The sequence below is a fragment of the Panthera pardus genome, unplaced genomic scaffold, assembly GCF_024362965.1.
Source record: "Panthera pardus isolate Hobbes unplaced genomic scaffold, ASM2436296v1 HiC_scaffold_16, whole genome shotgun sequence".
Classification (NCBI taxonomy): domain Eukaryota; kingdom Metazoa; phylum Chordata; class Mammalia; order Carnivora; family Felidae; genus Panthera; species Panthera pardus.
Genome location: NW_026526721.1, coordinates 131,177,189 through 131,190,687, shown reverse-complemented (window position 1 = coordinate 131,190,687; position 13,499 = coordinate 131,177,189). Strand labels below are relative to the sequence as shown.

Genomic DNA, 13,499 nt, shown 5'->3' with positions numbered 1-13,499 from the left:
TCGGTGAGCTTGGAACTCCAGAGTGCAAAACTGAGATGGGATTTGGGCAACAGATGTTCAGAGCTAATTGGGTTGGTTGGACTCCTGGTCTAACACATTTCCCCTTCAGTCCTGCAGCACTGGGATGAGGCCCGGGTCCTGAGCTGATCACTGGGACCCTATCCCCAAAATAGCATAAGAGCTCAAGGGGGCTGATGGGAATGTGGAGTGGGGGTGGTCGCAAATAAACTAAGAGGGCCCAAATGATGAGAATTTTGGAAGGAAGGGCACAAGTAAAGAAGATTTTTAGGAAAGATAGACATATTAAAAGAGATCAAGTAGTTTCCCCCAAATCAGGCAAGGTTTGCCACACTCAAACCAGATAGGTGTGCCCGTTTCCAGAGCCTGTGTTTCTAGTCTCACAGCTGGGTTGGAGGTTAACATATGAAAGTGCTCAGTCAGGAAAAAGGGATCCTCTTCAGGCCTTGAGATGCAGGGGAGACTGTGGGTTTGGAGCCCTGTCTGCTGGCTGTTAGCATCTCCGCAGCCACAGGATTAAGACCATCAAAAGGCGTTAATGGGGTTGATGTGAGAGAGCGCAGTGCTGTGGGACGGCAGGCAGCTTGGAAGGCTAGCTGGTTGCCAATGCTAATAAAATCTTTTATTATATCAGAGTGACTCATTTGCTTTTCTTGAAGCAAATGAGCAAGGACATTGTCAGACCAGTGCTTTCTAAAGATTTCTAAAGATTTCCAACATTTGCCTCTAATTGGTCTCATGCTTACAGAGTAAATCACTTAGAAAAACCAGATGCTGTTTTGCTCGGGAGAAACCCTTGGGGGCTCTCCTTCCTCCCTAGAGATATGGAGATCACTCAAACGTAGGAGCTGTATTTTTTAGCAGAGACCAAGTTTATTTGGAAATCCCCACATTTCTGCAGGAAGAGAGAGGTTCCCAAGGTGTTCATCTGGGAAGAAAATAAGCCCTCATATTTTAGCCGTGCCTTGCTGAATGACTCTCAGGGCTGTAAGAAGAGAGACGGAAACAAATTGAATTTGAGCTATCTTGCCATTTAATCAAAGGCTCATCTATTCTGCTTCTAAGACAAGTGATCAGTGTTTCAGATTTCAAGCAAGATTCTGCTGAAGTCTGCTGGCCTTGGCTCACAAGGAGAAAAGGGCAGGAAGGTTCACCCATTAATTGAATTCTTTGTATGTGTTCCTCAGTCCTTTGACCTTAGCTGCCTGTTATTTAGGAATTAGCCTCATTTGCGATTAGAGTCAAACAAAATGTTAAGGTTTGCTGAAATTTTGTTTTGGGGGATTATTTTTAGTCTGTGTGCCAAAAATGTAACAGACTCTTCTCTTTCTCTTTTTTATAGCTTGTTGGAATGGTGAGTATTTTTACCATACTGTGTTTCTTGCTGAAGTAATTAACTGCATTCTGATAAGACCAATTTGAAAGAAACTCTTAGCCCCATGGGAAAAAGGACTACTTCCTTCTATGCCGATACATCTATCTTTTGATGATGGCTATAATTATCAATGTCACGTTTCTACCAGATTGTGAATTGGTGACACCCAGCTCCCAGCCCTCTTACACTACTATGCTTTCTAGGTCCTGTCTGAGTTCACAATTCAATTTCTTCACAGAGTAGGCTCGTGTTGCTGGGAAATTCAGGGACAGGGCTCTGAATGACCACATTTTAATTGATGTGTTGCTGACCCAGTGATCACTGGCTTCTTGGATGGGCAACGTTTCCTTTCCTTTCTCTCACATCTCACCAAGTGCCCACTGCTTGTACACCTGACCTTGCTGTGGATGGTCTTTCTGGAACCTGGACTGCAGTGGGTGTTGCTTAGCAGCCTTAGATCCCTTGGATTCCATTGCCACTGAAGCTGGTTTTGTCAATGTCAAGAGCTCCTGGTCTTCTAGAAGCCTACTGAAGTAGACTCACAGGGACTTATCCCCAAAGTTTGAGCTTATCCAAAAGTGACATCATTCACCTAAATTCTGGGAAAACGAAAACAGAAGCCCTTTATATATGTAAGTGCCCAGTAAAATTTCAGGGATTTGAATTCAATTTATCATGTACCCTGTTGGGCACTAGGAAAAGGAGAAAATAAAAATAAATCGAAATCGGTTCTGCTTTCTGGGAAAATCTGTGATGAGAGGTCAGTCTTGAAGATGCTTGCCTACTACTTCTTTAATAATTTTTAGTGTTAGGGCTAAGAAAGGAAGACTAAGGCTACTTAATTTCTCATATTTTATTTTTTCATTATTGGCTTTGATATTTTTTTCTTCACGGTAAAATTCCTTGATTCAAAACCCATCTCTGAATCAACCCTAGTCTCCTATTCAATTGCTGAGAACAGTGGATTGGGGTGTGGGATTATTAGAGTCTAATGCGCTTGAAGAGTTAGCCAGATTCAAGATAGTAGAGCAGTCTATGTAGACGAGGGCGTTCATTTCTTAAATAATCCCTGTTCCTCTTCCTGTGGTCTGACTTTAATAGCATTTTGAAAAGTTAGGTTTGATACGTAGGGCTGATACCCTATGAGATTCCTAAAGTTAAATTATCATAAAATTAGTAGCACTGAATTAGAAATTGCAAAAGAGCCCCATTTTTATAACAGCTCATGGTAAGCCTGCTGCGGTCCTGCTGCTCCCTTCCTCTGGCCACCCTTGCTTTCCTTCAAAAGCTAGCTTCTGGGAGGCCCTGAAATCCCCTCTCTTGGGAAATAGTCGCTTTGTCCTCTGAATGCTCTTGAAGAATAGTAGTCAGTCTGTACCTTTCTGTATAGCAGTCCTCCCTGGGACAGATGCCTTGAGGGCAGTCCTGAATTCGGTTCATCTTTGCTTGTATTGCACAGTGTATATCACCCTGCATGCTACTCAATGAATATTTGTTGCATAAGCGGATGAAAATCTTCCAAGTGACTAGCATTATTGGTAGATCATTTCTGAAGATTTCTGAAGACCGTAAGCTTTCAAAACCTTCAATAAGCCATCGTATCCTTTCATTCGTTTTAAAATTTTACTTACAGTAAAATTAATTGTCGTGTGCGAGTTCAGTTTTAACACATGCCTAGATTCATGTAGCCACCACCACAATCAGGATACAGAACTGTTCCATTAGCCTAGACACTCGCTTCAATTTCTTTTTAAATAGCAGACTGAGTGAGGGCTGTGAAGTCTGAGTGTTTTACCACCAAATATGACTGCTAGAGACTCATATAACACCTTCACACAAAGTGTCACCTGTGTGTACCTGTAGTTCCAGAGCTGTAGATAACACCTGTATCTCCCTAGATCTTGGTGTGAATCAGCCTCAGCCCTGGGGTAAAGAGGACGGGAAGGGCTTTTGAGCAGCAAGGTAACGTCATACTTCTTTCTGCCTTTCATGTTAGCAACAAAGTGTCCAGTGTACCCAACAGAGCTGGTATTTGCCCTGGACCAGTCCTATGGTATCACAGAGCAGAGGTTTAATGAAACGAGGAACCTCATCACATTCATCATCAATGATCTTAACATCAAGGAAAGTAACTGCCCTGTGGGAGCAAGAGTTGTTGTAGTTTCCTATGACTCGGGCACCAGCTATCTCATCCGTGGGTCCGACTACCGTAACAAGAAACAGCTCCTCCAGCTTCTTTCCCAGATAAAATATCGACGCCCCACGGAAGCTCAAGACATCGGTAATGCGATGAAGTTTGTGGCCCGCAACGTTTTCAAGCGGACGTATGCGGGAGCCAACGTGAGGAAAGTGGCTGTGTTTTTCAGCAGCGTACAGACAGCCAGTCAGTCATCCATCCTCACAGCCACCATGGAGTTCAATGCCCTAGATATCAGTCCGGCTGTCTTTGCTCTCAATGAAAGGGTTTTCGCTGAGGCTTTTGAGGTAAGACCTTCCCCCTGCAACTTCTTTATGTTTAACTTAGTGGAGCTAGTAAGATGGGAATAGTGGGAAGTAGGGAAAGAGACGTGGTTTCTGTGCACCAGGCACTGTCCCTAGAGCTTTACATACATACTCACACATTCTCACAACCCTCTGAAGGGAACGCAGTTTTTATCTCTATTTAAAAATGAAGAAACAGGGGCACTTGGGTGGCTTAGTCAGGTGAATGTCGGACTTTGGCTCAGGTCCTGATGTCACGTTTCGCCAGTTCAAGCCCCGAACTGGGCTCTCTGCTGTCAGCACGGAACCCACTTTGGATCCTCTGTCCCCGCCCCTCTCTCTCTCTCTGCTCCTCCCCCGCTCATTCTCTCTATCTCTCTCAAAATAAACTTAAAAAACTAAATAAATAAAAATGAGGAAACTGAGGCCCCAAGAGTTTGAGTGACTTGTCCAATTGTGTATAGCTCCTAAATGGCTAAATCAAACTCCGAACTATGGTCTGTCTGATAGAAGGGGCCATGAATACGGTGTTCTACCAGCCCTCTGAAGATCAGGTGTTTCTCATATCTGTCATCTCCTTGCTGAATCTCATTGAATAGCTGGTCTTAATTTATGATGGATGAAGTTTAGGGGATCTTTGAACCCCTAATGTTGTGTAAAATATTTAATGTATATGAAGCTTTTTCCCACAAGAGGCTGTCCTGTGGGAATCTATGTTTCTTTCTCTCCCCTTCCAAATGAAGAATTTCTCCATCTACTGTTCTATTTTTTTTTTTTTTTGAGAGAGGTCTTAAGTGGGGGAGAGGGGCAGAGGGAGAGAGAGAGAATCCCAAGAAGGCTCTATGCGCAGCACAGAGCCCGATGCGGGGCTCAACCCAACAACCCTGAGATCATGACCTGAGCTAAAATCAAGAGTCAGACACTCAACCGACTGAGCCACCCAGGCACCCTCTGTTCTACTATTTTTAAATATATTCACATTATCCATTAACTAAGTGCTCCTGGACCTGGGTGAACCTATCCTGTCATCCAAGAGTTTATAAATATATATATATATATATATATATATATATATATATATATATATATACACACACACACACACACACACACAAATACATATATTTCTACTGTAAAAAGAAAAAGAAGCCCTCTGTAACATGAAGAAAATCAATCTGCTCATGAAACATCCAAGAAGATTTTGGGAATAGAAGACAGGGAGAGTTACAATAGAAACTGACAAAAAGGATTATAGAAAGTCAGAGTTTTTTTCTATGAAAATAATTACCTCCCAACATACTAGATAATTTATTTGTTATATTATGGCATATGTCCCCCCTCCACTAGACTTTAAGGTAGAGATTTTATCTGCTTTGTTCATTTCTATATCCCCAGCATCTAGGACACTACCTATATAACATTATAGGCATCCAATAAATATCTATTGAATGAATGAATGAATGAATGAGTGTGTGAATGAATGAATGAATGAGTGAAGAGCATATGGTTTATTTCTATGAATAAGCTTCCTTGATTTACCAAGATAGCATTTAGTCTTTATATGGGGGACAAAGTCAGATACAATATAACACCCAAAGTATCCAATTTTACAAAAAAATGGTAGGAATGTGGTAAATATTTTCTGACTGTAAGGCTGGAATAATTATAAATATTTTTAAATGCTTGCTCAACACTTCACAGAAAACAGGGTGTGGCTTTTCTAAATCCTTTACTTTCCCAAGGGAGAAGGGGAAAAGTATGAGTATAATATTCTTATGGCTTGAGAAATACTTTCATCACCACCTGGGAATGATAGATTTCTTTCATTGTTATAAAACTGTCTGCCTTCCATGGTGCCTCAGACAGAGAAAATGCCCAATAAATACTTACTGACTCACTGAACGAATGAGTGAGTGAATTAAATAATTAATGCTATATATTGCCCATTTCAGTAATTATTGAAGCAAGAAAAGCTATCAAGAGACAGACAAAATCAGGCCATGTACGACCAAGAATTTTGAGGAAACTTAGTGTGTTCTGTTTACAATCTTTCAAAATAAACTTTCAAATTAGAATTTGTGCTTGAGGAAGTCCTCATCTGAAATAACGTACTTGACATCTGAAAGATGTGCCTTCTTCTAAATAATGTGATTGGGATGGAAATAGTTGGGATCATTACTTAAAGAAGCCAGGGGAACTTGTACATAAATACAATTTCTGCAGGATCCAACTTCAGAAGCTGACTTGTGGCACATAATCAGCAGGTGCATAATGAGAAGCATATAGGGGTGTCTGGCTGGCTCAGTCGGTAGAACATATGACTCTTGATCTTGGGGTTATGAGTTCAAGCCCCACGTTGGGTACTTAAAATCTTAAAAAGAAAAAAAAAGCATGTAAAAATTCAGTGAAGAATTGCAGAATTAGAAATAAGTGTGAGAGTTTAATACCTGCCCCAGTAGGTGAATCTGATGGTTATCCTGGGATAGTTTTCTCATCATAGAATAAAGTGCTGATACCTGTCCTATATACTTCTTTGTGTTGTCTGGAATAAAAGCAGGATGGTGTGTCTGTGTGTGTGTGTGTGTGTGTGTGTGTGTGTGTGTGTGTGTGTGAGAGAGAGAGAGAGAGAGAGAGAGAATGAGAGAGAGAGAGAGAGAGGTTGAGAGAACATGTACTGGACTGTAATGCAAGATAATGGTGATTCATTAGGGATTTTTCAAACTAGTCCTTAAAGTGAGTGCACAATGGCTTCCAGATAATGGTTAAAGAAAACGAGCCAATAAGTATATACTTGTTTTTCATTGTAGTTTGACAACACTGGAACCTTTCAGGTGATCCCAATTTCTCCAAATGGGGAGTCTGTGTCAAAACTTCGGCGCTGTACCATTTGCTATGGTAAGACCCATGAGAAGAATTTATCGTGCAGAAACAAATGCCTTCTGAGCGAATTATTAAATCTGGCCTTATCAGATATTTCTAGTTTTGATCATAGATTCTATTTTAAGTTTTCTAGTCTTTCAATGCCATACATCAGAGTTTTAATCTTTGTAATATTTAGAGCTTCCACAGAAGGTGAAAGTTGTTTAGAATATTCTCCCAAATGATGTGGCTTTTCTTGGAGACAGTTTGGTAGTTTGTATCAAAAATCTCTAAAATACTGAAAATATTTTCTAAATGAGTTTAGACATGACTCGTAGACTTCAAGCCTGCGTGCTCCCTACGTCTGCTTTCAAAAAGACCTTCCCAAATTGTCCTCTAGTGGCCACAGAAATTTTGGGATGTTGAGAATTCCTCATTAACTTAAATAATGTGAGATTAAAGAGGTATTGGTCAGATTATTAACTCTTGGTAATCAGTTACTGAGTCACTTGAATAAGATCTCAAACAACAGTGTCTTGTTGTGCAGATATTGAACCGTTGATAAGTCTCTCTATATCTTTCCAGATAAATGTTTTCCAAGTGATTGCATCAAAGAGGTTTTTTTACCTGAAAGTTCATACATGGATGTAGCCTTCCTCTTAGACAGTTCTCGGACTATAGCAAGTGATGAGTTTAAGGCTGTGAAAACCTTGGTGAGCTCTATGATTGACAACTTTGAGGTTGCCTCAGAACCTATAACCTCAGACTTCGGTGATAGGATTGCCTTGTTGGGCTATTCTCCTTGGGATAGTTCCAGGAGAAGGAAGGGTGTGGTAAAAACAGAGTTTGAGTTTATAACTTATGACAACCAAGTCCTAATGAAGAGGCACATCCAGACTTCCCTCCAAGAGCTAAAAGGAGAAGCCACTATTGGCCACACCCTACTATGGGCCATGGAGAATCTCTTCGCACAGACACCCAACTTGAGAAGACACAAGGTCATCTTTGTGATCTCAGCTGGAGAATATCGTGAGAGCAAGGATTTCGCAAAGAAAGTGGCTCTGAGGGCCAAGTGTCAAGGCTACGTCATGTTTGTGATCTCCCTGGGCTCTGCACATAAGGATGGCATAGAGGAGTTAGCCAGCCACCCACTTGATCACCATCTGATACAGCTTGGGAGGATTCATAAACCAGACCTGAATTATATTACGAAGTTTTTAAAGCCATTTGTTCACTCTGTCAGACGTAAGCCATTATTTTGTTTTTCTTCTTTGTTTTAATAAATTAGTGTTTGCTAATAGCATTGATAGCCTAACACATCTTTGAATCTAGAGCTTATCCAAATATAACCATTGGATGGTGCGATGGAGACAGAGATGGGACATATCCTGGTTATATCCTGTTTTTACCTTGGTCATAATGTGGTGAGACTTTTTTTCATGATAGAATGTCTTTTACATTAGATCTCAGGACTAGAAAGCACAGAGTGATTGGAGGTCTCCAGAGCCACATTTGTTCAACCTGAAGAAGCTTTAGCAGCTCTTTGATGAGTATTTACATAAAAGTTTTCCCTACTGCACTTGGTTTACTTTCTTTTTTTTAAAGTTTATTTATGTATTTTGAGAGAGAGAGAGAGAGAGAGAGAGAGAATGCATGAGCAGAGGAGGAGTAGAGAGAGAGAGGGCGAGAGAGAGAATCCCAAGCAGGCTCCGCACTGTCAGTGCTGGGCTTGGATTCACGAATTGCGAGTTCGTGAGCTGAAACCAAGAGTCAGAAGCGTAACTGACTGAGCTACCCAGGCACCCCCGATACCTGGTTTGGCACGCCCTGGAGACCTGTATGAAGGTTTAAAGATGGCGCAGTCCTGTGCTATTCCCGAAGAGTCTAAGCATACAAATCACATAGGAATCTTGTTAAAATGCAAGTCCCAGTTCAGTATGTATAGGATGGAGCCTGAGATTCTGCATTTCTAACAGTCTCTCCCGTGATGTCTGTGCTCCTGGGCCAAGAATGACATTGTGAGTAGGAAGGCTCTGGGCCAATGCACTACAAAATGTCACTAGGGTGGGTGCTAGTCCACAAACTGATCTACAAGAGAGAAGTTCAGAAATTGAGAATAAACATCTAGAAACTTAAAGCAGTTTGACATTGCCGCAGCATACAAGTGCGTGAGCAGTGTACCTTGTCTCACATAACAAGATGGAAACCACAAGTATCAGTCTGCAAAGGATGAGAAGTAAAAATACCTTCCCCACAAATGGTTTGAGAAATATTCTTTCTAGAGCAATAGTTCTCAACTGGGGATGATGTTGTCCCCCAGACATTTGGAAATGTCTGGAGATACTTTTTTTTTTTTGTCACAACTGAGGGAAAGGATACTAGCATCTAGTGCGTAGAGACGAGGGATGCTGCTAAACATCCTCCAGTGATGCAGGATACCATCCCCTCCTCCATAAAGCAAAAGATGGTCCAGCCCAAATTGTCAATAGCACTAAAATTGAGAAACCCTGCCTCTAGGGCATCCCATAGAATCGGGGCTGAACCTTTTCTTTCTGAGACTCTACCAGGTGTAGACCTTGGTTCTGCTGGAGCCAACCTCACTACCCTTGAACTCCAAAGTTGCCCTGACATTCAAGGAATCTCCAACAGTACCATTGTGACGGTATCTTGAAAGTTCACTCTCCATTGCAGAGAGAGCTCCATCTTTTTGCTGTAACTCATATTTGATTGAAGAATCCCAACACCTTCCCTCTTGGGAATATCATGTTCTCTCTTTAAATGCCTTCGGTTGTATGATATTCCATTATGTTACGTAAAAAGAAAGAAAAAGTGCTTCCAATTAACTATTGGTACCAACTTGCCTATTAGAGTTTTATATTTTATAGTAATTAAAAGAGTTCAAATTTTAGATAGACTATCGGATATCACTCTTGTGCATGCATCAAAAGGGAATATGTATAAAATAGACTGGTGGAGGCATTCCTAAAATGTCTTTATATTCAAAATTGGATTCCTGTGAGCTATTTCTTGACTCAGATTCACTGATACCTTGTGGATTGATTGTCTTGTTCCATGCAATATTGTTCTTTATGTCATCAAGATTGATGATGACACGGCACTTTTAAAAGACTATAGAATAATTAAAGCTGGACTCGGTGGATGCCTCGGGTTGCAGTTATTAGCGCTAGCTTATTTTTGATTTCCGCCTTCACAGTGTTGCTAAATGTCTCCAATTCGTCCTATAACCACTTGGTTTGTAGGAGTTAAAAGACTCCTCTACTCATACTTCTGGGAATTTTTTTCTAAACTACTGACCCTTATTCTACAAGCTTTGGTGCTGACACGTTTGCTGTTCCCACACGCACGGGAAATACCACCTGTATCACAGTTCCTGCCTCACTAATAGCAGTTGTCAAATGCAATTGATTAGACGACATAGTGTCATTTCAGAGAAAGGGGAAAAAATGTTCCTCTAAGAACTAAAGAAGTACAATTGTTATGAAACCACAAACATTCTGAAATATTTTCATGGAATTGTGGCTCATTCAGTGGCCAAAAGCCTCCTTTAACTAAAAAGTATTTTCCTGAACGAAGGGAAAAATTGATACGCTTCTTAATATTCCATAGCTTATAGAAAAGCAATGGCGAGGGGATAACGGGGCATGTTATTTAGATCAATAAGCTAAAATCTTTTCTTTGATTATTTTCCTCCTAGGAAATCCACGTTAATGGGCGCAGAAGCACAGAAATAGCATCATGTAATAAAATGCTACCTTTTCTATGTTTGATCTATTAGCATAAATCTGAGTGGAAACGCCCGTCAGAATAAAATTTCCCTTAGATTCTGTTAGCCTGAGCATGTGGAAATCACGTGTCTCTGCCTCACAATTAACCCTTAAATGAGCAGTTCAAGGAGGTTTGTTTCCATGAGCCTAGTAATTCTTTGGCTGCAAAGCCCTCTGAAATCAAATTTTGAACGCTATTTCTAGTTGCTACTATTTTCTGTGTGCACCCCAGCCAAGTTTTGCTGAAATATTTTAGTGACATTTAGTGCTTCAAGCCAATTCCTGTTGGGATTCTTGTTCCTTAGCAAACCTAATTTCTGATTTCAGAATCTAACTATAACTTTGCTCTCTCAATAGGGGGATTCAACCAGTACCCACCACCAATGCTTGAGAATGCCTGTAGACTCATCGGTGCAGAAGGAGAGGATAATCAATACAGCGATTTCCTGTGAGTTAGAAAGCTCTTACATGTACAAGGGACTGTTAATTGACTCATGGGTATACAACTGGCTGACGGCGGGTTATTAGGTCGAGGAGGCTAATAAGGTCTCTGAAGTAAAGGCTTTTCATGTATTCCATTTTCTGTAGCACTTGTTACGTGGCAACTGTGCTTTCTGGATTGATGTGTCTATAACATCCTCATGGGCTTTATTACAAATTTGTCTTTCAATTCATGGTTTCCTGAGAAATTCCCACATTGAAATGTTCCCCAGAATAGAACCCACAGTTTCGGCTCAACCACCTTGGCCTCCCTTCTCCTCTCTCCACACCGTCAGCACTAAGTTCTGGCCACATTGGAGTCTTGTCTGCCTTGTGTGAACCGTTGCTTCACCCTCCTGGGTTTCTGGTCACACCACCTGGAACTCTGTTGCTACCAGTGAGATCTTACCCATCAACCGTGGCCCTGATGAAGCTGTCTCCTCTTTGAAGCCCATTTTTACTTTCAAAGTCCTTACTTTCTTGTACCTTCTTACACCTTACGCTGTGGAGGCACTTATTAGAGTATATCCCAATGTCATGTCTCACCGAAGTCTGGGGTTGCATATGATTCATTGTTTCATACCCCAAAAGATAGCATAAAAGACCCCACACCGTAATTGCACATGTAAGTATTTTTTCTTAAAGTGCACATGTAAGTATTTTTTCTTAAAGTCATATCCTAAATAACAATGTAAATAATTAGAATGAATCTTGAACCTCAAACAGAATGAGTAGCCCTTTTGGTTTCTCTGTACTTCTCTCTTTACTTCCCCAAGCTCAGATCCCTGACTGCAGCCTTGCAAAAGCCTAGATTTAAGCCCATAATTACTCCTTCCTCTCAGATTGCAATTAAGCAAAGAGCTTCTCAGAACAGATAAGGTCTCTTACACACATCCAGAAGCAAAACAGCAAGACGAAGCATTCTCAGAACTCATGCAAGTACGTATTCCTATAATGTCAGATTGCATTTACTTGGTAGTTTAGCAAGAAAGTGTCCAGCAGCCAACACGTGAAGAATAATATGGCACTGATGTCACGTGAAGCAGTATTTCCCTACATTGGATAAGTCATGAGTTCACTTAAGGGCAAATCCATTCTTACGGAACTGCAGACAAAATATTATAATGTTACTCGAACATGTAAACCTAAATGCTATGTTTACAGTTCTTGTGCCACTATCAGACTAAAAAAAATGTGCATCACATCCAAGCAAACCCAGCAAAACACAAATTTAAAACACTAATTTAAGATAGCGGATGATTCTGCTTTGCCAAAATAAAATTCCTGAAAACTAAAAAAAATACAGTACATATTGATAAACGAATGTAAAATATGATGCATGTTGCACAGGTACGTCTGCTTTCAGCTTGTCTACTCTGTTGCATGATGTCTTAATTCCTCACCCCTTGTCCTTACCTGGTACTGTTGCAGAATTATGCATATTGTGTGTCATGATATCATTTGGCTTTCACTTGGGGTGAACGTATTATTCATGTGTCGTATCTGACTTTTTTCCCTTTCCTCATTAACTCTCAACAGTTAAGGCAATAATACTCCTGGGTGCTGAATATTAGTAGCAAACACAGATGTGAACATGGACATTGAAATTGCAAAAAGGTGCCTAAATAGAATAAAAGTAAAAATCAACTTGTATTGAATGTGTTTTCTGTCATCATCTAAACAAAAACACAGTGTTACCAAGTTATAAAGAATTCTTAAACTCCTAAGACTATAAATGTAATACCATTTTAAGAGCTATGATGTCAATGAGGTAAGTTTTGTACAGTCTTATTCTTCTCAGAACAGTTTTTGGTAAATTACTATTTTCTGTATTTTCTATGGGGATTGATATCAATATGAGGGATTATGGTGGTTCCAAATAACCTATGATAGAGGTTCTTGTCATTTATCTAAAACTCTGTCACCAATCAGACTTGGTTTATTCCAAAGTAATGGTTATTAGGCAATAAGCAGATGGGGGAAAAGGAAGGATAAATGGGAATTTTTATTTGTCAGTTTATACTTTTTAAAAATAAGAAAATCTTAATAATTGTATTGAAATGCATTTAGATTTTTATCTAATCTGTATTTCTTTTAAGAAATGGTTAAGTAATATATCACATTGTTAGGAAATCTTATTTGCATTCCCAAAGCTGTGGAGATTCACCTAAAGCTTTCCATTTTATCTGCTAGATTTACTCCTGAGCCACATGAGGTTTCTTCGGGAGAGAACAGCTTCCCTGGCCAGGAATTAAGTGCTGGGAGAGACTCATCCTTTGTGTTGGAGGACAGTGGAAGTGACCACTTGGTTTACATCCCAAGCCACATGCTGATGCCACAAGAATTAACGATTAAATATGAAAAAGGTCAGGATTCTGAAGAAATTGCAAGTTTCACTTCTGGTAAGGAAATGAAAAGTGATGATGGACATTTTTAAATGACGGGGTCCTCATCTTTTAACACTAGCAGAGAATCAAGCAAAATGAATCGTGTTATCTAAA

General features: G+C 40.2%; 1 protein-coding gene across 1 annotated transcript in view; it reads left to right on the top strand.

The window, feature by feature from the left end:
* Window positions 1–13,499, top strand: part of COL6A5 (collagen type VI alpha 5 chain) — a 131,430-nt gene that overhangs the window by 92,027 nt on the left and 25,904 nt on the right. The window contains exons 32-36 of the mRNA XM_053903818.1: window positions 3,390–3,877; window positions 6,682–6,769; window positions 7,319–7,978; window positions 10,876–10,966; window positions 13,192–13,400. Coding sequence (XP_053759793.1) covers window positions 3,390–3,877; window positions 6,682–6,769; window positions 7,319–7,978; window positions 10,876–10,966; window positions 13,192–13,400 — 1,536 coding nt within the window. The remainder of the gene's footprint in view (window positions 1–3,389; window positions 3,878–6,681; window positions 6,770–7,318; window positions 7,979–10,875; window positions 10,967–13,191; window positions 13,401–13,499) is intronic.